General features: G+C 47.6%; 1 protein-coding gene across 1 annotated transcript in view; it reads left to right on the plus strand.

Annotated features, from left to right (window-relative positions):
• The window catches only part of LOC120993921 (transmembrane protein 70, mitochondrial-like), a 33,279-nt gene extending 7,741 nt beyond the window's left edge, over window positions 1–25,538 (plus strand). Inside the window, exons 3-5 of the mRNA XM_040422384.1 lie at window positions 21,596–21,745; window positions 23,820–23,931; window positions 25,073–25,538. Coding sequence (XP_040278318.1) covers window positions 21,596–21,745; window positions 23,820–23,931; window positions 25,073–25,521 — 711 coding nt within the window. The 3' untranslated portion in view covers window positions 25,522–25,538. The remainder of the gene's footprint in view (window positions 1–21,595; window positions 21,746–23,819; window positions 23,932–25,072) is intronic.
• Window positions 25,539–26,507: the final 969 nt, after the last annotated feature.

The raw sequence follows: 26,507 nt of genomic DNA on the forward strand, positions 1-26,507 counted from the left end.
GCAGAGATTTTTTCATCCACATTGATAGATGCGAATGAAGAAATCTGTGCCGTTAATTTTTTCTTTCAGCCCAGAGGCTGAACGGAAAAAAAAAATCTCATTACCCGTATGCTCAATATAAGGAGAATAGCAGAAACTCCTAATGCTGGGCATACATGTAATGATTGCGGAAACCCTCAAATGCCAGGGCAGTACAAACACCCCACAAATGACCCCATTTTGGAAAGAAGACACCCCAAGGTATTCACTGAGGGGCATATTGAGTCCATGAAAGATTGAAATTGTTGTCCCAAGTTAGCGAAAATGGAGACTTTGTGCGAAAAAACAAAAAAAAAATCAATTTCCGCTAACTCGTGCCAAAAAAAAAAAAATTCTAGGAACTCGCCATGCCCCTCATTGAATACCTTGGGGTGTCTTCTTTCCAAAATGGGGTCACATGTGGGGTATTTATACTGCCCTGGCATTTTAGGGGCCCCAAAGCGTGAGAAGAAGTCTGGTATCCAAATGTCTAAAAATGCCCTCCTAAAAGGAATGTGGGCCCCTTTGCGCATCTAGGCTGCAAAAAAGTGTCACACATGTGGTATCTCCGTACTCAGGAGAAGTTGGGCAATGTGTTTTGGGGTGTCATTTTACATATACCCATGCTGGGTGAGATAAATATCTTGGTCAAATGCCAACTTTGTATAAAAAAAATGGGAAAAGTTGTCTTTTGCCAAGATATTTCTCTCACCCAGCATAGGTATATGAAAAATGACACCCCAAAACACATTGCCCAACTTCTCCTGAGTACGGAGATACCACATGTGTGACACTTTTTTGCAGCCTAGGTGGGCAAAGGGGCCCACATCCCAAAGAGCACCTTTGGGATTTCACCGGCCATTTTTTACAGATTTTGATTTCAAAATACTTACCACACATTCTGGCCCCTAGAATGCCAGGGCAGTATAACTACCCCACAAGTGACCCCATTTTGGAAAAAAGACACCCCAAGGTATTCCGTGAAGGGCATGGCGAGTTCCTAGAATTTTTTTAATTTTTGTCACAAGTTAGCGGAAAATGATGATTTTTAAATATTTTTTTTTCTTACAAAGTCTCATATTCCACTAACTTGTGACAAAAAATAAAAACTTCCATGAACTCACTATGCCCATCACGAAATACCTGGGGGTGTCTTCTTTCCAAAATGGGGTCACTTGTGGGGTAGTTATACTGCCCTGGCATTTTAGGGGCCCGAATGCGTGAGAAGTAGTTTGAAATCAAAATCTGTAAAAAATGGCCGGTGAAATCCGAAAGGTGCTCTTTGGAATGTGGGCCCCTTTGCCCACCTAGGCTGCAAAAAAGTGTCACACATCTGGTATTGCCATAATCAGGAGAAGTTGGGCAATGTGTTTTGGGGTGTCATTTTACATATACCCATGCTGGGTGAGATAAATATCTCGGTCAAATGCCAACTTTGTATAAAAAAATGGGAAAAGTTGTCTTTTGCCAAGATATTTATCTCACCCAGCATGGGTATATGTAAAAAGACACCCCAAAACACATTGCCCAACTTCTCCTGAGTACGGTGATACCAGATGTGTGACACTTTTTTGCAGCCTAGGTGGGCAAAGGGGCCCACATTCCAAAGAGCACCTTTCGGATTTCACCGGCCATTTTTTACAGATTTTGATTTCAAACCAGTTCTCACGCATTCAGGCCCCTAAAATGCCAGGGCAGTATAACTACCCCACAAGTGACTCCATTTTGGAAAGAAGACACCCCAAGGTATTTCGTGACGGGCATAGTGAGTTCATGGAAGTTTTTATTTTTTGTCACAAGTTAGTGGAATATGAAACTTTGTAAGAAAAAAAATAAAATAAAATAAATCATCATTTTTCCGCTAACTTGTGACAAAAAATAAAAAATTCTAGGAACTCGCCATGCCCCTCACGGAATACCTTGGAGTGTCTTCTTTCCAAAATGGGGTCACTTGTGGGGTAGTTATACTGCCCTGGCATTCTAGGGGCCCTAATGTGTGGTAAGTAGGTAAATGACCTGTGAAATCCTAAAGGTGCTCTTTGGAATGTGGGCCCCTTTGCCCACCTAGGCTGCAAAAAAGTGTCACACATGTGGTATCGCCGTACTCAGGAGAAGTAGGGCAATGTGTTTTGGGGTGTCTTTTTACATATACTCATGCTGGGTGAGAGAAATATCTCGGCAAAAGACAACTTTTCCCATTTTTTATACAAAGTTGGCATTTGACCAAGATATTTATCTCAGCCAGCATGGGTATATGTAAAATGACACCCCAAAACACATTGCCCAATTTCTCCTGAGTATGGCGATACCAAATGTGTGACACTTTTTTGCAGCCTAGATGCGCAAAGGGGCCCACATTCCTTTTATGAGGGCATTTTTAGACATTTGGATCCCAGACTTCTTCTCACGCTTTAGGGCCCCTAAAATGCCAGGGCAGTATAAATACCCCACATGTGACCCCATTTTGGAAAGAAGACACCCCAAGGTATTCAATGAGGGACATGGCGAGTTCATAGAATTTTATTTTTTTTGGCACAAGTTAGCGGAAATTGATTTTTTATTTTTTTTTCTCACAAAGTCTCCCTTTCCGCTAACTTGGGACAAAAATTTCAATCTTTCATGGACTCAATATGCCCCTCACGGAATACCTTGGGGTGTCTTCCTTCCGAAATGGGGTCACATGTGGGGTATTTATACTGCCCTGGCATTCTAGGGGCCCTAAAGCGTGAGAAGAAGTCTGGAATATAAATGTCTAAAAATTTTTACGCATTTGGATTCCATGAGGGGTATGGTGAGTTCATGTGAGATTTTATTTTTTGACACAAGTTAGTGGAATATGAGACTTTGTAAGAAAAAAAAAAAAAAATTTCCGCTAACTTGGGCCAAAAAAATGTCTGAATGGAGCCTTACAGGGGGTGATCAATGACAGGGGGGTGATCAATGACAGGAGGGTGAACAGGGAGTCTATATGGGGTGATCACCCCCCTGTCATTGATCACCCCCCTATAAGGCTCCATTCAGATGTCCGTATGTGTTTTGCGGATCCGATCCATGTATCCGTGGATCCGTAAAAAACATACGGACATCTGAATACAGCCTTACAGGGGGGTGATCAATGACAGGGGGGTGATCAATGACAGGGGGTGATCAGGGAGTCTATATGGGGTGATCACCCCCCTGTCATTGATCATACCCCTGTAAGGCTCCATTCAGATGTCCGTATGTGTTTTGCGGATCCGATCCATGTATCCGTGGATCCGTAAAAAACATACGGACATCTGAATGGAGCCTTACAGGGGGGTGATCAATGACAGGGGGGTGATCAATGACAGGGGGGTGATCATGGAGTCTATATTGGGTGATCAGGGGTGATCAGGGGTTAATAAGGGGTTAATAAGTGACAGGGGGGGGTGTAGTGTAGTGGTGTTTGGTGCTACATATTACTGAGCTGCCTGTGTCCTCTGGTGGTCGATCCAAACAAAAGGGACCACTAGAGGACCAGGTAGCAGGTATATTAGACGCTGTTATCAAAACAGCGTCTAATATACCTTTTAGGGGTGTAGGAGAGTACCTGGGGTGGTGGTAAACGGGAGGTACGTGCCAGCGGGGGTCCTGGCCCCGCTGGAGTAAGAGCCGGAAAAGTGCATTTTGCAGCGGTTACGCTGTTAACAACGGATCCGGGCCGGCTCTTATTGGGAGCAGGCAGATATGCGGGCGGGTGCCTGTCTCCCCACGGTCCAGGCCAGGTTTTGCAGGGAAGGGTTAAAACCTGACCAGCAACAAGGGTGTGGGGGACAGTGTGGAGCTTCTGTGTTCTCTGGCTGTGAGAGTGAGGAGTGGAGGTGAGCTGGGCTGCGTGCTGAGGCCTGGAAAGGAGTGTGCAGGGACCCGCAGCTGAATCCAGGAGGGATCCATGTCCTGTGGCTAGGAGCCGGACCCGTGGATTTACTTCACCAAGGAGAAAAGGTGACATTACTCCTGGCTTTAAATAGACTTTGCTTTATGTGACGGAAACAGGCCTCAAGTAGCCTGCAGCAGGGACTTGCTGTGTTTGAACTTTTATTTTGCTGTGTGTGACCACCCTCCCTATGAACTGCACCGTCTTTCACAAATATGCACCGTGTGAATAAACAAAGCATTGTGTTTTACACCAAGACCGGTCTGTGATGCCTCTATACTGCACCCGCTACCACTGCCTACCAGAGCGGATCCCCACAATTGGTGGCTTCAGCGGGCAAACAGCAGTGAGGCCGAAAAATTGGGTTGTTTGGACTGTATGTCATATATTAAACCGGCAAGTTTTGTGGCTCCAGATAAGATGGAGGAAGCCATTAGACACTTGGTGCAAAGTAATGAGGAGGCTACTCGGAGACATGAGGAAGCCCTGAGAGACCAGCGGCAGTTGAATAGTCTACTGGCCCAGCAACTGGCGACTATGCAGGAGTCCATGCGTGTGTTACAACAACAAGCCGTCCCAGGGGGAACCGCAGTCCTACCTGCTGCCCGGGATAAGGTGTGCTCAGCGTTAAGAAAGATGGGCCCCGAGGATGATATCGAGGCATTCCTGATGGTCTTTGAACGCACTGCGGAACAGGAAAGGTTACCTGCAGAACAGTGGGCCGAAGTAGTAGCACCATTTTTAGTGGGAGACGCACAAAAGGCCTACTTCGACCTCAGTCAGGAGGAAGCCAAGAGCTATAAGAGGCTGAAGGGGGAGGTGTTAGCTCGTCTTGGGGTTAATACCTATGTGCGTGCACATCGAGTCTACCAGTGGGCCTTCTCTGAGTCCCGGCCTGCTCGGTCCCAGGCCTATGACCTGTTACACCTAGTAAAAAAATGGCTGCAGCCTGAGACATTGAGCCCCTCGCAGATGGTGGAACGGGTGGTGGTCGATCGTTTGGTGCGGACCCTGCCAAGGGCCATACAGCGCTGGGTTGGTCAGGGAGACCCCGGCAACCTGGATCAGTTAGTAAGCCTAGTCGAGAGGTATGTGGCGACCCAGGACTTGGTGCGGGACTCAGCGCAGGTACGGGAATCCCGTCAGGCTCCCTCTCAGGCTAGGGATCCGGAAAAAGGGACCCAACGACAAAGGGGGGGAAGGCTAGTCCTACTCCAGGGAAGAGAGACCGGGGAGGGACCACGGGGATTCAATGTTGGCACTGCCACGGCCTGGGACATAGGGCAGTGAACTGTCCTCAAACACCTGAACCCATGGACTGCGGGTTCGCTCGCCGGTCCTCTTTCTTTGCCCGGCCTGTATGTACCGCAGATGCCTGGCCGGACGCCGATATGCCACCTCTGTGCCAAGTCTTGATCGATGGGCATCCGATTAATGCTTTGCTGGACTCTGGGAGCCTGGTAACCCTAGTGCATGCGTCCTTAGTGTCTGAGACACTCCCAGAGAAGCAAACCCTGTCCATTGTCTGTATCCATGGGGATCGCCGGGAGTACCCCACTGCCAGGGTTACCATGTCCGTGTTGGGCAAAGAGGTGCAGCATGTCGTCGGAGTGGGACGCCAAATCCCTTATGCCGCCATACTGGGAAGGGATTTTCCTTTATTCTGGACTCTATGGAAGAGCGATATGCCTTCCCTTAGGGACAGACGACAATCTGGCCCAGTGCCCGAGGATCCCGATGCGGGGATACCAGCCGTAGGGGTCACCACATCACCTGTAGAGTGTCATCCCGATAGGTTTCCCCTAGAGGTGTTGGCAGGCGAATCCGTGGAAACCCCGTCCATCCCGGACCTGGAGGTATCCCGTGACACGTTCGGGACCGCCCAGCTCCAGGATCCGACATTATTGCGGGCGAGGGAAGGGGTGACAGTGGTAAATGGGGTGGCTCAGCACCCAGGGGCCGACTCGGTGTTTCCCCATTTGGCTTTTAACCAGGACCTGCTGTATAGGGTGGACAAAGTGCAGCACGAGGTAGTGGAGCAGCTTGTGGTACCCCAGCCATACCGCCGTGTGGTACTGGACTTGGCCCACTCCCACGTGCTGGGTGGACATTTGGGCGTAAAAAAAACCCAAGAGCGGATTCTGCAAAGGTTCTATTGGCCCGGGGTTTATGAGGAGGTCAAAAGGTTTTGCCAATCCTGTCCAGTGTGTCAGATGACGAGCCCCCAACCCCACTATCGCAGTCCCCTAGTACCCATGCCCATCATTGAGGTCCCCTTCGAAAGAATAGGGATGGATCTGGTAGGCCCCATAAACAAGTCGGCCAGAGGGCACCAGCATATCTTTGTGGTCTTAGACTATGCCACCAGATATCCTGAAGCGATCCCACTACGTCATACTTCAGCTAAGCTCATAGCTAAAGAACTCATGGGCATGTTCGCAAGAGTGGGGATTCCAAAAGAGATCCTGACCGACCAGGGGACACCCTTCATGTCTAAGGTGACGAGGGAGCTCTGCAAGCTTTTAGGGGTTAAACGGTTACACACGTCCGTATACCATCCTCAAACCGACGGACTAGTGGAGCGCTTTAACAAAACCCTAAAAACTATGCTTAAAAGAACCGTAGCCAAAGACGGAAAGGATTGGGACTTGTTGCTGCCGTACGTATTGTTCGCAGTGCGAGAAGTGCCCCAGGCCTCTACGGGATTCTCGCCCTTCGAGCTATTGTACGGTCGACGGCCAAGAGGGTTGCTGGACATCACTAAAGAGGCGTGGGAGCAACAGCCCACCCCACACAAGAGTATTATAGAGCATATAGAAAAGATGCAGGACCGTATCGAGACAGTCCTACCAATCGTCCGGGAACACATGGAGGCCGCCCAACTGGCACAGAGCCGGGTATACAACCGGAGTGCCCAGGTCCGGACATTTAACCCGGGTGACCGGGTACTGGTGCTAGTCCCCACCATTGACAGTAAGTTTTTGGCACGGTGGCAAGGTCCCTACGAGGTGAAAGAGAAGGTAGGGCCAGTGAATTACAAGATATCCCAGCCAGGCCGGCGGAAGCCAGAACAGGTATATCATGTAAATTTACTGAAATCGTGGAGAGATAGGGAGTGTCTCATTGGGGACGGCCCCAGCACTGTCTTGTCTGCGGGGAAGATCCCAGCTCCACCCGAGGTCCCGGAGGGCACCTCCGCGGTAAAGATAGCGGGTGGTCTGTTGACCAAACAAGCTCAGGAAGCCAAAGAGTTGGTGAGTCGAAATAGGGACGTGTTCTCTGAGCTTCCTGGTCGAACTTCGGTAGTCCGACATGACATCGTCACCGAGCCCCACGTCAGGGTACGGTTAAAGCCGTATCGTGTACCGGAGGCCCGGCGACAGGCCATTGCAGAAGAAGTAAGGTCGATGTTGAGGTTAGGGGTGATTGAGGAGTCAAGGAGCGAGTGGGCCAGCCCCATAGTCCTCATCCCAAAACCTGACGGTACTCTGCGCTTCTGCAATGACTTTAGAAAGCTCAACGAAGTGTCGAAATTCGATGCCTACCCCATGCCCCGGGTAGACGAGCTCATAGAACGGCTAGGGAAAGCTCGCTATTTCTCGGTCCTCGACCTCACAAAAGGATATTGGCAGGTGCCTCTCACGGAGGCGGCAAAGGAGAAGACTGCCTTTGTCACCCCCGAGGGGTTATTTCAGTACCAAGTTTTGCCCTTTGGCCTACATGGCGCTCCAGCCACCTTCCAGCGATTGATGGACGTCATCCTACGGCCCCATCGTCCATATGCTTCGGCATATCTGGACGACATCATCGTGTTTAGCCAGGACTGGGAGAGTCACCTGCCCAAGGTACAGGCCGTAGTCGATTCACTTAGAAAAGCCGGACTGACGGCCAACCCAAAAAAATGTTCGATCGGGTTTGAGGAGGTCCGGTACCTGGGATACGTGATTGGGCGGGGAGTTGTCAAACCCCAGGTAGACAAGGTTGAAGCGATCAAGAGCTGGCCCAGACCTCTTACCACCAAGCAAGTACGTTCGTTCCTAGGGATGATAGGATATTACAGGCGCTTTATCCCCAACTTTGCCACAGTGGCGGCCCCATTGACAAGACTTTTAAAGGGGAGGAAGACTGTGATGGTCTGCTGGGATGAGCAGGCGGAAGAGGCGTTCTCCCGTTTGAAGTCGGCTCTGTGTGGGTCCCCGGTTTTGGTGACACCAGACTTCACACGGGAATTTGTCGTTCAGACGGACGCCTCTGGAGTGGGCCTAGGGGCAGTACTCTCTCAGGAAATCAGTGGGGAGGAACACCCTGTTGTCTTCCTGAGTCGCAAACTCACCCCAGCGGAAACCAGGTACAGCGTGGTAGAGAGAGAATGCCTGGCCATTAAGTGGGCCCTCGAGTCCCTTAGGTACTAACTGTTAGGGAGAAGGTTCCGTCTGGTGACCGACCATTCCCCTCTTCAGTGGATGAGCCGGGCCAAGGAGGGGAGTGCCCGGGTCACCAGATGGTTCTTATCCCTCCATAATTTTAAGTTCAGTGTCGAACACAGGGCAGGCCGCTTACAGGGGAATGCCGATGCCCTGTCCCGGGTACACTGTTGTACGTGTGTCCAACCTCTCAGGATTGAACAGGGTGTGCAACCCTTCAGGATTGAACAAAGGGGGGGGATATGTAGGAGAGTACCTGGGGTGGTGGTAAACGGGAGGTACGTGCCAGCGGGGGTCCTGGCCCCGCTGGAGTAAGAGCCGGAAAAGTGCATTTTGCAGCGGTTACGCTGTTAACAACGGATCCGGGCCGGCTCTTATTGGGAGCAGGCAGATATGCGGGCGGGTGCCTGTCTCCCCACGGTCCAGGCCAGGTTTTGCAGGGAAGGTTAAAACCTGACCAGCAACAAGGGTGTGGGGGACAGTGTGGAGCTTCTGTGTTCTCTGGCTGTGAGAGTGAGGAGTGGAGGTGAGCTGGGCTGCGTGCTGAGGCCTGGAAAGGAGTGTGCAGGGACCCGCAGCTGAATCCAGGAGGGATCCATGTCCTGTGGCTAGGAGCCAGACCCGTGGATTTACTTCACCAAGGAGAAAAGGTGACATTACTCCTGGCTTTAAATAAACTTTGCTTTATGTGACGGAAACAGGCCTCAAGTAGCCTGCAGCAGGGACTTGCTGTGTTTGAACTTTTATTTTGCTGTGTGTGACCACCCTCCCTATGAACTGCACCGTCTTTCACAAATATGCACCGTGTGAATAAACAAAGCATTGTGTTTTACACCAAGACCGGTCTGTGATGCCTCTATACTGCACCCGCTACCACTGCCTACCAGAGCGGATCCCCACAGGGGTTAAAAAAATCTCATCTCCAGCCTGCCAGCGAACGATCGCCGCTGGCAGGCTGGAGATCCACTCGCTTACCTTCCAATCCTGTGAACGCGCGCGCCTGTGTGCGCGCGTTCACAGGAAATCTCGCGTCTCGCGAGATGACGCATATGTGCGTGACTGTGCGCAGGGCTGCCGCCTCCGGAACGCGAACCTGCGTTAGGCGGTCCGGAGGTGGTTAAATAGCACTCCACCCCAGTGCTCTGAGCGGATTATTTTATTCACTTAAGTCTTGGAAGCTGGAGAGGAAGGTTGTCTGTTCCAGCGCAGAGAGATAAGTGTGGTTTCTTGTTTGATTGTTTGGTGTCATCTTCCCCATCCAGGTTCTGTGCGAGCAGGCTGCTCCTATTTCCCCTCTTCACTATCTCAGGGAATTTAGGGTGTTTCAGTCCAGGCACGGGGACACTTCATACCTACCACAAAGGTATGCATGTGGGCTGAGCAGTGCAGGGAGAGAGGTCAGGGATAAGTTAGGAGGTGACCCTTTCCCTGCCTCTCACCTAGAGCCTGGTTGGTGGTTTAACTGTTAGTCTTTGTGCACGTCCGCCGTGACACCTGTATGTTTGATAGTGTCTATGCAGCAAGTAAAGCAATTAAGGCTACTTTCACACTTGCGGCAGCAGGTTTTGGCAGGCTGTTCCAGTGGGGGAACAGCCTGCCGGAACCGTGCTAACACTAACCCACCATGCCATCGGAAGTCTGCTCCGGCCCCAATCACTATAATGCCTGCTGGACCCTGCTACCGCAATTGTGAAAGTAGCCTAAAATGTCTTTAGTGTTAGTGCGAGTGGTGGGGTGTCGACTGGAGCCGTATGCATTGGGGCTTGGGCCCTGGATCTTTTGAGACCCCAGCAATGCCCCTGATTGGTGGTGTTTTATAATTTTTATAAATGTTTTAATAAATTTTTTGACATTTCTTTTAATTGCTGATTTCTCCTGTAACAGAGGCCAACATATTAGCCCAAGCTAAGGGGGATACTGCTTCTGCAGATGCATGATGTCCTTGCAACTGCTAAGGCTACTTTCACATCTGCATTTTTGCTGGATCCGTCATGGATCAGCAAAAACGCTTCTGTCATGATAATACAGCCTTCTGCATCCATTACGAACGGATCCGATTGTATTATGTCTAAAATAGCCATGACGGATCCGTCTCTAAAACCATTGTAAGACGGATCTTTTTTTTTTGTGTCCGAGAAAACGAATCTGTCACAATTGTGAGTCATAACGGATCCGTCTTGCTCTGCATCCCAGGACGCACTCAAAAGCTCTGCTTGCAGTGTTTTTGTGTGCGTCATTGGAACACAATGAAACGGAATGGAATGCATTTTGCTGCACTCTGTTCCCTTCAGTTCAGTTTTGTCCCCATTGACAATGAATTGGGACAAAACTGAAGCGTTTTCCCCACTTTTGAGATCCTATGACGGATCTCAATAGTTCAAAGTGAAAGCGCAGATGTGAAAGTATCCTAACTCTGCAAGGACACTCAGAAATGTCCTTGTGGAGTTAAATGCAACACCCCCCCCCAGATGTATATAAATGGGCAGTCAACAACTGGTTAACATTGCCCAGTTTAATGAAGGCATTCTTACGCGATCATCTAGTTCAAGTAGAATTGCCTCTCCACTCATTTTAACAGTCCCCGCAGGGGATTACAATAAAGTAATATGACAAGATTACAATATAGTCACATACAGCATGCAAAGAGCATGTAGTATTGAACATGGTAAACAACTAATTAGAATGCGATCAGTCATATTCCAGAGATATGTGTCCTTGTCTTCTGTCTTCTTGGAATGTTGAGGTGTTGATGGTAGGCTCGACGGGTCCTCAAGATATGAGGTCTTCTTGTTAAAAAAGTTTTTATGCGTTTATAAGTAGAATTTTCTCAAGCACAACAGAATATATTATTAATATGAATGAAATACGATTACAGGCAGGCAGGGTATCAAAAATAATTTATTTCTTTAACGTTTTTCACCATTTTGATGATTACATTATCACACATATGTATTTCTCATTGATTTATTAGCTAACTATCTAACCTACCTGTCTAGAAAAGGCCCCTTAGACTGCCTGTACTGCATGAAGTATACAGATAAGCTGCATAGATCATGGGATGTTAGACATCCATTCCTGGCCGCCTCATAGTAGCCATTTCATCTGAATATTCACACATCATTATGGACTTGTTGACAACACACACACACACACACACATAATTATCTACCTAAAAGGATGACGACAGCCAGCCAGAGGTGCATCCCAACACAAGGACCACCCCGGAGTAATCCCCGGTGAAATCACGCTTTTAGGGCATTGACTCTTCTTGTAGGAGTGGTGCTCAAACTGCTAGGGTGCATCTGTGGGACCCTCTTTCAGAGATGATGTCCTCCACCCAACTCTCAAAAAGCTGAGGGGTCTTCAGGAGCGGTGGGCAGTCGAGCTAGGCTATCAGACGGTCAACTCTGTAGCTGTGATGTCATCCTTCCTACAAAATGGACATGTCCACACCCTTAACTAGAATTATAACATATTAATCTTTTCCAGGTAATTATTGAATGTTATATCAATAAAGATATGCAGGAAAGTGGAAAGAAACCAAACATGAGCCAAAACCCTGATAATGATTGATGCTAGAAATCAGAGTTACTTCTTTCCTTTCACATTTTCTCCTATTTTGATCATTACATTATCACTCATATATGCATTTCTCATTGATTTATTAGCTAACTATCTGTCCTAGCTGTTTAGAAAAGGCCCCTTAAATTGCATGTACTGCATGAAGTATCTAGATAAGCTGTATACATCATGTAATATTAGATATCCCTTCCTGACCACCTCATAGTTGTCATTTCATCTGAACATTCCCACTTCATTATGGGGTTATTGACAGCACTTACTTCATTATCTACCTAAAAGGATGACGACAGCCAGCCAGAGGTGCATCCCAACACAAGGACCACCCCGGAGTAATCCCCGGTGAAATCACGCTTTTAGGGCATTGACTCTTCTTGTAGGAGTGGTGCTCAAACTGCTAGGGTGCATCTGTGGGACCCTCTTTCAGAGATGATGTCCTCCACCCAACTCTCAAAAAGCTGAGGGGTCTTCAGGAGAGGTGGGCAGTCGAGCTGGGCTATCAGACGGTCAACTCTGTAGCTGTGATGTCATCCTTCCTACAAAATGGACATATCCACGCCCTCAACTAGGAATATAACATATTAATCATTTACAGGCAATAATTGAATGTTATATCAATAGAGGAGAAGCAGGAAAGTGGAAAGAAACCAGACATGAACCAAAACCCTGATAATGATTGATACAAGAAATCAGAGTTAATTCTTTCCTGACACATTTTCTCCTCTTTTGATCATTACATTATCACTCATATATGCATTTCTCATTGATTTATTAGCTAACTATCTGTCCTAGCTGTCTAGAAAAGGCCTCTTAAATTGAATGTACTGCATAAAGTATCTAGATAAGCTGTATACATTGGGGAATGTTAGATATCCCCTTCCTGACCACCTCATAGTTGCTATTTCATCTGAACATTGCCGCTTCTTTATGGGGTTATTGACAGCACTCACTTCATTATCTACCTAAAAGGATGACGACAGCCTGCCAGAGGTGCATCCCAACACAAGGACCACCCTGGAGTAATCCCCGGTGAAATCACGCTTTTAGGGCATTGACTCTTCTTGTAAGAGTGGTGCTCAAACTGCTAGGGTGCATCTGTGGGACCCTCTTTCAGAGATGATGTCCTCCACCCAACTCTCAAAAAGCTGAGGGGTCTTCAGGAGAGGTGGGCAGTCGAGCTGGGCTATCAGACGGTCAACTCTGTAGCTGTGATGTCATCCTTCCTACAAAATGGACATATCCACGCCCTCAACTAGGAATATAACATATTAATCATTTACAGGCAATAATTGAATGTTATATCAATAGAGGAGAAGCAGGAAAGTGGAAAGAAACCAGACATGAACCAAAACTCTGATAATGATTGATACAAGAAATCAGAGTTAATTCTTTCCTGCCACATTTTTTCCTCTTTTGATTATTACATTATCACTCATATATGCATTTCTCATTTGTTAGCTAACTATCTTTCCTACCTGTCCATAAATGGCCACTTAGACTTCCCGTACTGCATGAAGTATCCAGATAAGCTGCATAGATCATGGGATGTTAGACATCCATTCCTGGTTGTCTGATAGTAGCCATTTAATCTAAACATTCACAAATCTTTATGGGGTTATTGACAGCACACACCTACATCATTATCTTATAGAATGATGATAGTCAGCCAGAGGTGTATCCCAACACAAGTACCATCCTGGAGTAATTCCCTAGTGAAATCACTCAGGGCATTGACTCTTGTAGGAGTGGTGCTCAAACTGCTAGGATGCATCTGTGGGACCCTCTTTCAGAGATGATGTCCTCCACTCGACTGAGGGGGTCTTCAGGAGAGGTGGGCAGTCGAGCTAGGCTATCAGATGGTCAACTCTGTAGCTGTGATGTCACCCTTCCTACAAAATGGACATGTGCACACCTGCAAGGAAGAATACAAGATATAAATCATTTCCAGGCAATTGTGGAGGCAATAGAGGAGAAATATAAAATTTGATGTAAACTAGAAATAAACAAAAACCCTGATAACGATTGATGCAAGAAATTATTTCAACTTCTAGAACAATGGTCTACGACCTCTGGCTCAGCAAGTGCTGCTGTAGAAATACAACTCCCATCATCCCATAATAGCCAGCAACTGTCAGAACATGTTTGGAGTTGTTTTCCACTCACCAAACATCTCAGGGGAAATTTATCAAGAGCAGGGGGGATGCATTTAATTTATCATGAAGTTCATACCTGGTTACAAATTAAGTGCATCCTCTGACAGTCTATGCGCCCTGAATGAATTCTTGACCAGCTCACAGCTGCCATAGATTTCGGTCATCATGTACAGCAGAAAACTGGCATACATCAAGTAAATCTTCTGGGGCTGATGTCTAAGCCCACCCCTTTCAAAAAATGGAAAGGCTGGCAGTAAAACGCCATTTACAAACATTTTAAACAGAATTTGCAACTTTTGTTTATCAGTTTTCTGGTGTACAGGAATGATAGATCTCTCCTTGTGCTATGAACTACCAAAAGCAGTGGACTTAATAATTAGGCTACTTTCACACTCGCGTTTGGTGCGGATCCGTCATGGATCTGCACAGATGGATCCGTTCCGATAATACAACCGTCTGCATCCGTTCTGAACGGATCTGTTTGTATTATCTTTAACATAGCCAAGACGGATCCGTCTTGAACACCATTGAAATTCAATGGAGGACGGATCAGTTTTCTATTGTGCCAGATTGTGTCATAAAAAACGGATTCGTCCCCATTGACTTACATTGTGGCTCAGTCTTGTCAGACGGACACCAAAGCGGAATGGAGATGGAATGAAGGCAAACTGAGGCATACTGATGAATTCTGATCTGATCCTTTTCTATTCAGAATGCATTAGTGCAAAACTGATCAGTTTTGGACCGCTTGTGAGAGCCCTGAACGGATCTCACAAACGGAAAGCCAAAACGCCAGTTTCAAAGTAGCCTTAATCATCGCTTCTCCTTACCTTGGTGTTATCATGGTTGCTGTTGTTTGTGTGACCAGGGACAGTGACCAGTGAAATAGGGGGAACATTGACCAGTAAGATAGAGCAGCATCCAGGAAGATAAGGGAGATAGTAAGCAGTAAGATAGGACAGAGACCAGTAAGATAGGATGAATAATAACCAGTAAGATAGGGTAATGACCAGTAAGACAGGACAGTGGAAATGTCAGACTATTAAGATCACGGATACATACGATAATGGGCGATACAGTAATTAATAATGGGTAAATTGGGAGAGTCACCTACAATAAATATCATCCATAACCCCAATTGTAGTATCAAAAAAATGATTTTACTAATTCATGACCATACCCAAAAACAGGACATTGAGATAACCCATAATTCCCAACATATCTTCTTTGGTGTTCTATATCATTAATTAATTGAAGATAGGACAGTTAGCAGTAAAATAGGGCGGATAGAGATCAGTAAGGTAGGGTAATAACCAGTAAGTTACCAGTGACCAGTAATATATGGAAGTGAATTGTAAGATAAGGCAGTGATCTATAAATTAGGGTGGGAAGTGACCAGTACGATAAAGGGGGCAGTGAATAGATGAACCAAAGGCACTTTCCAAATGGTCTGAAAGCTGGAACCTTATTGGCTGCTATGAACAAGCTCCGCTCGTCTTATGCAGTGCTTTAGGCTACTTTCACACTAGCGTTCAGGGCTCCGCTTGTGAGTTCCGTTTGAAGGGGCTCACAAGCGGCCCCGAACGGATCCGTCCAGCCCTAATGCATTCTGAATGGATGCGGATCCGCTCAGAATGCATCAGTCTGACGGCGTTTGTCCTCCGCTCCGCTCAGCAGGCGGACACCTGAACGCAGCTTGCAGCGTTCAGGTGTCTGCCTGGCCGTGCGGAGGCAAACGGATCCGTCCAGACTTACAATGTAAGTCAATGGGGACGGATCCGTTTGAAGTTGACACAGTATGCTCAATTTTCAAACGGATCCGTCTCCCATTGACTTTCAATGCAAAGTCAAAACGGATCCGTTTGCATTATCATGAACAAAAAAAAAAAAAATAATAATTTTTTTTTTTTTTTTTTTGTTTTTTTGTTCATGGTAATGCAAACGGATCCGTTCTGAACGGATCTAAGCGTTTGCATTATAGGTGCGGATCCGTCTGGGCACATACCAGACGGATCCGACCTAAACGCAGGTGTGAAAGTAGCCTTAGATGAACCTCTTCATACACATAAATCATCCCATACAGTTCCCTGGTACAGTAATGATCCCCCTCCTGCAATGTCAGAACTTACCATGATCTAAAGAGGGGTCGCAGACTTCACTACAGACACACGGATGCTTCTCTCTTGCAGACAGAGGGGGGTGTGATGCAGCAGAGCTGGGAGAGATCTTCCTCCTCCTGCAGCCGGTAACCGGGAATGACAGTTGGTAACAGCAATTATCATTCATGTCTCTGAGGGGAAGTGCTGATTGGTTGATCAGATTCTAATCCACCAATCAGCAGCTCTCTGTTCTCTACAGCCTGGGACTGGAGGAGCACACAACAGCCCGAGCCCTGAGTGCAGCACAACTGATGTGTGCGACTGTGAGTGGACCAATTATTACCCCCAGAGCAAAGTGTTGGTAGGGTTGATGCAAATTAAATTTCCCATTAGTGTCCATACTTTTGCTCTTTTTCCCCTGAAATACTTAAACTTTTTTGTTTATAGCAGGGTACATATGGTTAAAGGAATTTTTTTTTTATTTCACTATGCAGTAAATAAGCATTATTATTAATCCCACTAGATGGATTTCATCCGTTCCTGTTATTTTTCACCTTCCTGACAGAGCCTAGTTTTAAAAATCAGTAACTTTGGGATGCTTTAATTATCCAAGCCATTAAGAGACTCTTTTTCTAAATTTTCTAAATTTTTATTTCTCTGCTTTTGTATTTAACTTTTTTTTGCGATATGTTTAATTTAATTCTGTATTTGAGATAAAAAGCAAAAAGAAAAGAAAAAATAAGAATATCCAGGAGGCTCCTGACAAATTGAGAGATCTATTGCATGAGTTGGCAAATCTCCTGGGCATCACGGAAGACTTCTGGCACTTCCCGTACTACAGTCCTCCATGAACCTGTGTGTGGGATCAGATGCAGCTCTGGCACCCAAATGTACACCGAGGGGGCAGTGCCATGTCATGAAAAGGATGTGTGGCCTATTAGAATTGGGCATGGTCTGCAGAAAGGGGCAGTGTATTGTGCCTGTGTATACTATGAAGGGGACATGGCAGACTCCAAGAAATCAAGCACTGATGGCCTCACCTAAGGAAAAGAAATCAGAATTAAAGTTGCAATGAAAACTTGCTCTGCTATATGGCTGCCCAACTGCGGTGCACAGTACATTACACACCGATCAGCCATAACATTGGAACCACATATCGTAGGTGAACTGAATAACATTATATTGTGTCAATATCAATTGTGGATTATACATATAAGGTGACAAGTGAACATTCAGTTCCTGAAGTTGATGTACTGGAAGCAGGAAAAAGGAGTCAGAGCACACTATGCATTACAGCTTGCTGTATATGTAATTGAGACCCCAGACCTGACCTCTGAATTAATTCAGACCCAAACCAAGCCAAAAAATGTATTCTAACCTCTGACCAGAACCCTAAATTATTTCAGACCTCGTAGCAAACCCCTAAGTTAAAGGAGCTGTCATTCCTTCACTCCTTGTTCACTGAAAATGTGGCCGCTGGAGTCATCAGCTGATGTTCTCTCAACATCTCCAGAAAGCAGCTGATTTTGCTGGGGGAAGCCTCGACCATCCACATCCAGCCAGGTATTTCATTTCGGATGAATGGCTGTCCCTGTAATAGAAGGGTGACCTAAGTCTGACTGAGTCAGGGATGCTCATACAAAGCAGCTCTCAGTTTTAGCTCTTAGAGGGGAGTCCCAAGCCCAGTGGCGTAGCTATAGGGGTCGCAGCGGTCGCAATTGCGACCGGGCCCCTAAGCCAGGGGGGCCCAAGGGGCCCCCCAGGAGATAATGAGTAAAGCCCTGGCCCGGGTAGTTTTCAATACTTGTGCGCTGCAGGCGGCGCTGGCCCTAACCCCCAGGCGTTCCCATGGTGACGGGGACGCTTGCCTGGGGGTAAGAATATACCATCGGATCTGAGTTTTACGAGCTCAGTGAGATCGTAAAAACTCAAATCCGATGGCATATTCTAACCCACAGGCGTTCCCATGGTGACAGGGACGCTTGCCTGGGGGTTAGAATATACAGGGCCCCGCCGCTCACAGCAGTATATTTATAAACTAATCAGTAACTACTTTAACTTTAATCATTGCTCATTGCTCATTGCTGAGCTCTTTACTTGGATTATTTGGATATCTTACTTTGTCTTAGCTCCGGTAATAGCAGGCAGTGCGGGGGGCGGCGCTCACTCACTGATGTCACGCGCCTGCACCGCCTAGTGAGAGGAGCAGGCGCGTGACGTCAGTGAGTGAGCGCCGCCCCCCGCACTGCCTGCAATTACCGGAGCTAAGACAAAGTAAGATATCCAAATCAGCAATGAGCAATGATTAAAGTTAAAGTAGTTACTGATTAGTTTATAAATATACTGCTGTGAGCGTCGGGGAGGGGGATCTGTGGATGGCACTGTAGGGGGATCTGTGGATGGCAGTGCCATCCACAGATCCCCCTACAGTGCCATCCACAGATCTCCCCCCTAAACAGTGCCATCCACAGATCTCCCCCCTAAACAGTGCCATCCACAGATCTCCCCCCTAAACAGTGCCATCCACAGATCTCCCTACAGTGCCATCCACAGATCTCCCCCCTAAACAGTGCCATCCACAGATCTCCCCCCTAAACAGTGCCATCCACAGATCTCCCCCCTAAACAGTGCCATCCACAGATCCCCCTACAGTGCCATCCACAGATCCCCCCTCCCCTAAACAGTGCCATCCACAGATCTCCCCCCTAAACAGTGCCATCCACAGATCCCCCCTAAACAGTGCCATCCACAGATCCCCCCTAAACAGTGCTATCCACAGATCCCCCCTCCCCTAAACAGTGCCATCATGGCACTGTTTAGGGGAGGGGGGATCTGTGGATGGCACTGTTTAGGGGGGATCTGTTGATGGCACTGTTTAGGGGGATCTGTTGATGGCACTGTTTAGGGGGGATCTGTGGATGGCACTGTTTAGGGGGGATCTGTGGATGGCACTGTTTAGGGGGGATCTGTGGATGGCACTGTTTATGGGGGAGATCTGTGGATGGCACTGTTTAGGGGGGATCTGTGGATGGCACTGTTTAGGGGGAGATCTGTGGATGGCACTGTTCAGGGGAGGGAGATCTGTGGATGGCACTGTTTAGGGGAGGGGGGATCTGTGGATGGCACTGTTTAGGGGAGGGGGGATCTGTGGATGGCACTGTTTAGGGGGGAGATCTGTGGATGGCACTGTAGGGGGATCTGTGGATGGCACTGTTTAGGGGGAGATCTGTGGATGGCACTGTTTAGGGGAGGGGGGATCTGTGGATGGCACTGTTTAGGGGAGGGGGATCTGTGGATGGCACTGTTTAGGGGAGGGGGGATCTGTGGATGGCACTGTTTAGGGGGATCTGTGGATGGCACTGTTTAGGGGGGATCTGTGGATGGCACTGTTTAGGGGGGAGATCTGTGGATGGCACTGTTTAGGGGGGAGATCTGTGGATGGCACTGTTTAGGGGAGGGGGATCTTTGGATGGCACAGGGGGGGGGGCCCATCATTTTTTTTGCTATGGGGCCCATGCATTTCTAGCTACGCCCCTGCCCAAGCCCTAATACAATGTCCTGATGCCAGGTTTCCTTGTTACTCCAGAAGAACGGGAATTCCAGGCCCAAATACAACGTTCTGATCAGGGCTGGCCTTAGGTATTCAGGCGCCCTGTGCGAGCTAATCTTGTGCCCCCCCCCCCCCCCCCCCCAGTTCACCTAAACATACACAAAGAGGAAAACAATCTTTGTAACAAACAGTTTTTTTTAAATTACAGATAATTTAAGTGCAAACAAGTACAATCATACCCAGTGTCACCCATAGCCAGTCCACTGTCCCCCTTAATCATACCCTGTCACCTTTACCCAGTCCCCTGCCCTTCTTAATCATACCCAGTGTCACCCAGGGCCAGTCCACTGCCCCCCTTAATCATACCCTGTCACCTTTACCCAGTCCCCTGCCCTTCTTAATCATACCCAGTGTCACCCAGGGCCAGTCCACTGCCCCCCTTAATCATACCCTGTCACCCTTACCCAGCCCCCTCAATTAGACCCTGCCCCCCTTAAATTAAGGGTGACAGTCTCTTTGTGACATTTTTACTACAAAATCACAGTGAGATACAGTTGTCACCATGATTTTGTAGTAAAAAGATCACAGAGAGGCAAAGAGCATTATCAATCATGTTACTGCTCCGTGTCTCTGCTGTCCGGGACGGGGCTTGGCACTCTTTCACGCAGCGGATTACCCGCACGGCATCCGCTCATGTGAAAGAGCCCTTAGGCCCCTTGCAGACTAGCGTTCCTCCCGCAGGAGTCCACATCGCAGCACCCGGCCTGACCTCCCAGCGCTGCCGGAGGTCACATAGCATTATATTGATTGATCTAACCCTTAAAGTTCTGGAATGTATTGGATAACACTGGCATAATGCTGTTAGTGTCATCTAATACATTCCAGCACTGTAAGGGTTACATAGCATCATAAATCAATATAATGCTATGTGAATCCCGTCAGTGCTGGGAGGTCAGGCTGGGTGCTGCGATGCGGACTCGCTGCAGGGGGAACGCTCGTCTGCAAGGGGCCTTAGCACAGGGGGGCCCACTGAGGCTTTATCGCCCAAGGGCCCAAATGAACCTGGAGCCGGCCCTGCAGGACTGTACATAGTTATGCCTTGTCTGCCATAGCAGAAGTCATTTGCAGCTCTGACTAATAAAGTGGGGTCATAAGTGGAGGATCCCTTGTATGATGTTAAAGGGGTATTCCGGTTATATAAAGTGATCCCTATCCACCAGATAAGGGATAACTATTAGATCGGTGGGCTCCATACCCCTTGGATTCCCCCTGAAATGAATGAAGCAGCCGCTCAGCCTACCCTGCAGAATTCCCATAGAAATGAATGGAGAGGCAGGGCACAAGCCTGACCAGCTGCTTCGCATTTTGGGGGCTCCCACGTGGTAGGACCCCCACTGATCTAATAGTTATTCCCTATCCTATGGATATCGGCTAACGTTATGTAACCAGAATACCCCTTTAATATACCCTGAGGACGTGTTCACATGGTTGACTTTCTACACTGATTTCAGTGCGTGTTCTGCACCCAAATTCCTGGGAAAACCGCAGCAAATTCCATGTAACACTGAAGTCTGCGGCTGTTGGGAGGCTGGTGCGGCTTATGTGACACCCCGGGCTGGCAGTCTGATTTATTGGGGACACTGCTGGATGTTTGTGGAGGAGCAGTCTGTAAAGGGTTAATTGACTTCTCCGCTATTTAGGCTGTTGACACGTCTCCCCCTATGTTTCCCAGGCAGCGGTAAACCCCGCCCAGCAGCCGCCAGTCATGTGACTTTATTGTTTCTCCAGCCGTAACCAGGCAGCGGGGTCACGGGGTGGACTCTATCACTTCCGGGTCACTTTTAATGTATCCGGGTGGCAGCGCTGAATGACAGCCGCACCACATCCGGGTCAGCGGCGCAGAGGACGAGGATGCTGTGGGCTGCCCAGTATGGGGGGCGCTGCGCGGGACGCTGTGTCTGGGGAGGGCACGGACGTGTGTCTTCTCCCTGTCCCTGCGGAGCAGAGCGCCGCCCGGGCGTCAGGTGAGGCTGACCTTGTATCTCTACGCGTCACGTGGTGTGTGCAGCAGGTAGCCTCTGGTGCTGTACTGACCGCAGTATGGAGTGTGCATCAGGACCCCTCATCATCACCTTACCCTAAGGCCTGCCTAATATGGGCGCCTTAGTGTTTCCCAAACAGTGTGCCTCCAGCTGTTGCAAAACTACAACTCCCAGCATGCCCGCACAGCCCAAGGCTGTCCGAGCATGCTGGGAGTTGTAGTTTTGCAACAGCTGGAGGCACATTGGTTGGGAAACAAACAGACTGATGTGTATGGGGTGGGAGGGTGGACAGCACTAGGACCACCTCTGTATTTTGTGGATCCGTGATTTGCGGACTGCAAAATGGATGCAGTCATGTAAATGAGGCCTGGTGGTGAGGGTTCAGATCCACGGGGCCTGCGCCCCAGCATTGGAGTGTAGTTGTACTAGCAGAGAAATGAATGGGGTCACAGTGTAACTAACTCATTTGACGGGACCCCATAATGGGAACAAATCCAACACTGCTGCATTTCTGGAGATTCTGAGGCTGTGGCTGCACCGCCACCCCATTCATTTCTATCCTAGTGCCGCTACGGTGCGGCGACCGAGGGCACTGTGTACCTGCGCCCTAGAGGGCGACATGCTTCTGCCACTCACAGACGTGAGATATTGGAACACTTTCCGTAATAAATAAATTACCAAGTCTAATACTTTTGACTCATTTGTATGATCTTTATCTACTTTTAGGACTTCTGTAAAAATCAGATGTGATGTAAGCCAAATTTATGCAGAAATGAGATAATTCTGAAGGATGCAGCAATGTATATATGAGAGAGATAGAACCTTAAAGAGGACCTCTCCGGACATGCCTGTTTTAATATCTTCATGCATCCCCCATGTAATAACAATTCTGTTACATCTCTTCTTATGGCTCTGTGTTGTGCTATTCCTCTATTATTTACACAATAAGTTATGAATAAACTGCTATTGGCCTTCAGTAAGGGTACAGAGGGGTGTAACCAGTTAGGGGGGTTACCTGCTCAGTCTGAAAACGGCAACTGATTGGATAGAGTGAGTCTGTGCAGGTACACCCCCCCCCCCCCCAACTTGTGACCACCCCTCTGTACCCTTACTGCAGACTGCTAGCAATTTATTCATAACTTCTAGTAGGAATAACAAAGGAATGGCACAACATAGAGACATAAGAAAAGATGCTCCAGAATTATTATTACATGGGGAATATATATAGCTATTAAAACAGGCATTTCAGGCGAGGTGACAGGTCCTCTTTAATGTAGTATCAGGGGAGGGCAGAAGATGGTGGTACATGAAGGACAACAACATGTATGGGGCAGTCAGGAAAGTTGATCATCAGCCAGAGAAGCATTTGGCTTATTGCTGTCCTATGTGTGTGGTTGGCTTTAGGGCTCTTTCATACGAGCAGATCCCGTGCGGGGAATCCGCTGCGTGAAAGACAGCCAAGCCCCACTCCGGACAGCAGAGACACGGAGCAGTAACATGATTGATAATGCTCTTTGCCTCTCTGTGATCTTTTTACTACAAAATCACGGTGACAACTTTATCTGATGGTGATTTTATAGTAAATAGATCACAGAGAGGCACGGAGCATTATCAATCATGTTACTGCTCCGTGTCTCTGCTGTCCGGAGAGAGGGCTTGGCCCTCATTCACGCAGCAGATTACCCGCACAGGATCCGCTCGTGTGAAAGAGCCCTTACAGTAAAACCTGGGCCGGCAGAATGTCTATTATACACATTTATTTGTATTATTTTGGTTTAGTACTGTTTACTGTGTATTGTGCCGTTCACCTGAATGGCAGAGAACTGCAGTACTCTGAACGGCCACAATGAAAAGTACCACGATCTGAGGATGAACCAGTTCAAACGCTGATCACTGGGGGTGCTGGGAGTCTGACTACTGCTAATATATGATTGATGGCCTATACTAGGGATAACCCCTTTAAATTTCCACTTCCAGCATCACTTCCCTGTCTTTCACGCATGTTGTGGCTTTGACATTCTCTGACACAAACGTTTTATTTCTTTCTCTACAATAGGTTTCTGTACCTGATGTGAAGTTTGTTCGTTTCCTCAGCACGTCCTCCACTCCAGTAAACCATGAGGAGGACAGACTGGTTTACATTGGAAACCTGGGAACGGCAGTGCTTGGTACGTTCTTGGCTGATATGTCTGCCACATCCTACTTGATGTCCTCCATGCAGGTGGAGCAGCATCAGTGTAAGACTGGGGCTACACTGTGACATCAACCTGCCACCAAGGGTCCAGATGTTGGATCCTGGATGATGTGGTGTCACCTTGTAGCCCCAACCTTACACGGAGGTAGCGGGTGCAAGCACCAGTCAACTGGGAAAATATTGAAGAGCTGCTTCTATGTGACCTTTTATATGCGGTAAATGACCAGACAGGGTATTGAAATTTCATGTTGAATTTCAAAATCCTAATCCCCTTTTGTCCTAAAAGATAAGCCCTCCTAAATGTGCCTGGCAGTATCTTATGCCCCTCTTATTGCAGATAGAATATGGGATGACATTGATGTCTGTATTTTCACAGGGAGTGTGGAGAATAGGCTCTACTCTGCCCTAGGTGCAGGCGGCCATAGGTGTTGGGGGGCAGATATGGTGTCTGTACTGCTGTAAATATCTGGTATATCGGCATTTTGCCTGCACACTGTAATGGTGTTTCAGCAGTGTCTCGTATTAGATATACAGGAAAGACATGACTGCCCAATGAGACGTATACTGATGGCCTATCCTCAGGATAGTTCATCAGTATCTGATCAGTGGGGGTCCGACACCCCGACCTCTGCCAATCAGATGTTTTGAGAACGTACCAGCGCTCACAGTAGCACCACGACCTTCTCATAGCTTTCCCCTGGCCAATAAAGACACGTTCATGTGTCACGTGGCCTAGGAGCAGCTCAGCCCCATTGAAGTGAATGGGGCTGAGCACGATACCAAGCACAGCCACTATTCTATGTACGGCGATGTGCTTGGTGAGCTGATCGGTGGGGGTCCCGAGTGTCGGACCCCAGCTGATCAGATACTGATGACGTATCCTGAGGATAATTATACTGCCAGAATCTTTGTGTTGCATGATGGGATACAATTCAGGAGACCCTAGAAAAGCAGAGCGAGCAGACATGTTTTCTACACCTAGTCTTTGGCTTTCTCTGGATCGAAGTTCTAGGTTGCTTTTAAAGGGACTGTGTCTTCAGTGTTAAACCTGCCAGATATATACATATACAGTTAGAATATGTGTGTTACTAATCTGTTCTTTATTATTCATACAGGGGTGAAGTTCTTCTCCTACTCTACCAGCGTGGTCAGCTTAATTATTCTGCCAATGATTTTTGCAAATTCTGGCATCGGAGTAGACAGTCTTCCATTGAAGATTGCTTTCTTCAGCATAGTTGGATTCTTCACCTTCATTACTCCTGTTACTTTGCATTTGTTGACCAAGGGCTATGTGGTTCGCCTATATCACAACAAGGAGAGAGACCTTTATACTGCAATCACTTACAATGCATTTCTTAGAGAGAAAAGGACAGCGTTTTCCCCAGAAGATGTTGAAGTACCTGGAGTGAGCAAGATGTTTACCACATTTTATGTAAAGAAGAAATCCATGCTGATAAATCCAATGTTATTTCCCAATTCCAATGATTATCAGCACCTTATGGGTTATGATAAACCCTTCACTTTTAATTTAGAAGACCTAAATCCTCCCTCTAAGGAAAAATAAACCTTGTGTTTGTAAAAGTGTCATTTTCTTAAGATTTTTTTTTATTTTTTCAAGATGACGTTTAACGCTTCCTTTCACACTTGAAGTTTTGAGTAAAGTTGAGCACAATTTTCCATCCACAGGATATGTATGAAAGGATGGTACATACCTCATGGTACGTAAGAGAAGCTGCTCAGAGCGCAGTACGATTAAAGGGGTTCTCTGGGACCCTCAGAGTATAGCCACATGTAGCAGGTCCACTACAGAAAAAACATAGCATATCTGGATGAAATCTGCAGGGGCAAAATCCTCACCAAATCTTGCAGGTTTTACTATAGATTTCTATGCATAATTATGCAAGTTTCCATTGCAAAGGGAGAAATCCGCAGCATAAATTGGCATTTACAATTTGCATCTGGCGTTACGTGCGGATCTCGGTGCAGACATTTTCTGCAGTGTGTGGATAAGATCTGTGAAAATGTTATCCACTTCCCTGCTCCTTGCTCGGTGTGACCATACCGTAACACTGATGGCATATCCTTATACGCCAGCATTGTGTGTTCGGCGTGGGTCCGATGTAGCCCGGTTCTGCGCAGTCCAGTGGATGGGTGCACATGGTGATTGACAGGCTCTCCTTTATGAATATGCATACTTAGCTGTCAGTCACTGTTTAGCACTACCCACAGGACTTTATAACAGTCTGCCCCCACATTAGATAGCATGCTCAACATGACACTGAGCAAATCTGACTGGTGTCCTCCGAGTGCAGAGAGTAAGTCCGACCAGGACTCCTAGGAGAGACGGTGAGACACCTGAGGACCCTGCCCACACAGTATGATTGGCAGCTTACTGTGTATACATACTGAAACGGGGAGAGCTGTCCATCACTATGCGCGCGCGTGGGGTAATCGGGACTCTTACTGTTTCTCCTAAGAGTCCTCTCAGGAGTTATTGAAAAGTTCTGCTCTAAATCTTGTACACATATAAATATATATGCGGTTGATCTC

Source organism: Bufo bufo, chromosome 3 (assembly GCF_905171765.1).
Source record: "Bufo bufo chromosome 3, aBufBuf1.1, whole genome shotgun sequence".
NCBI lineage: Eukaryota > Metazoa > Chordata > Amphibia > Anura > Bufonidae > Bufo > Bufo bufo.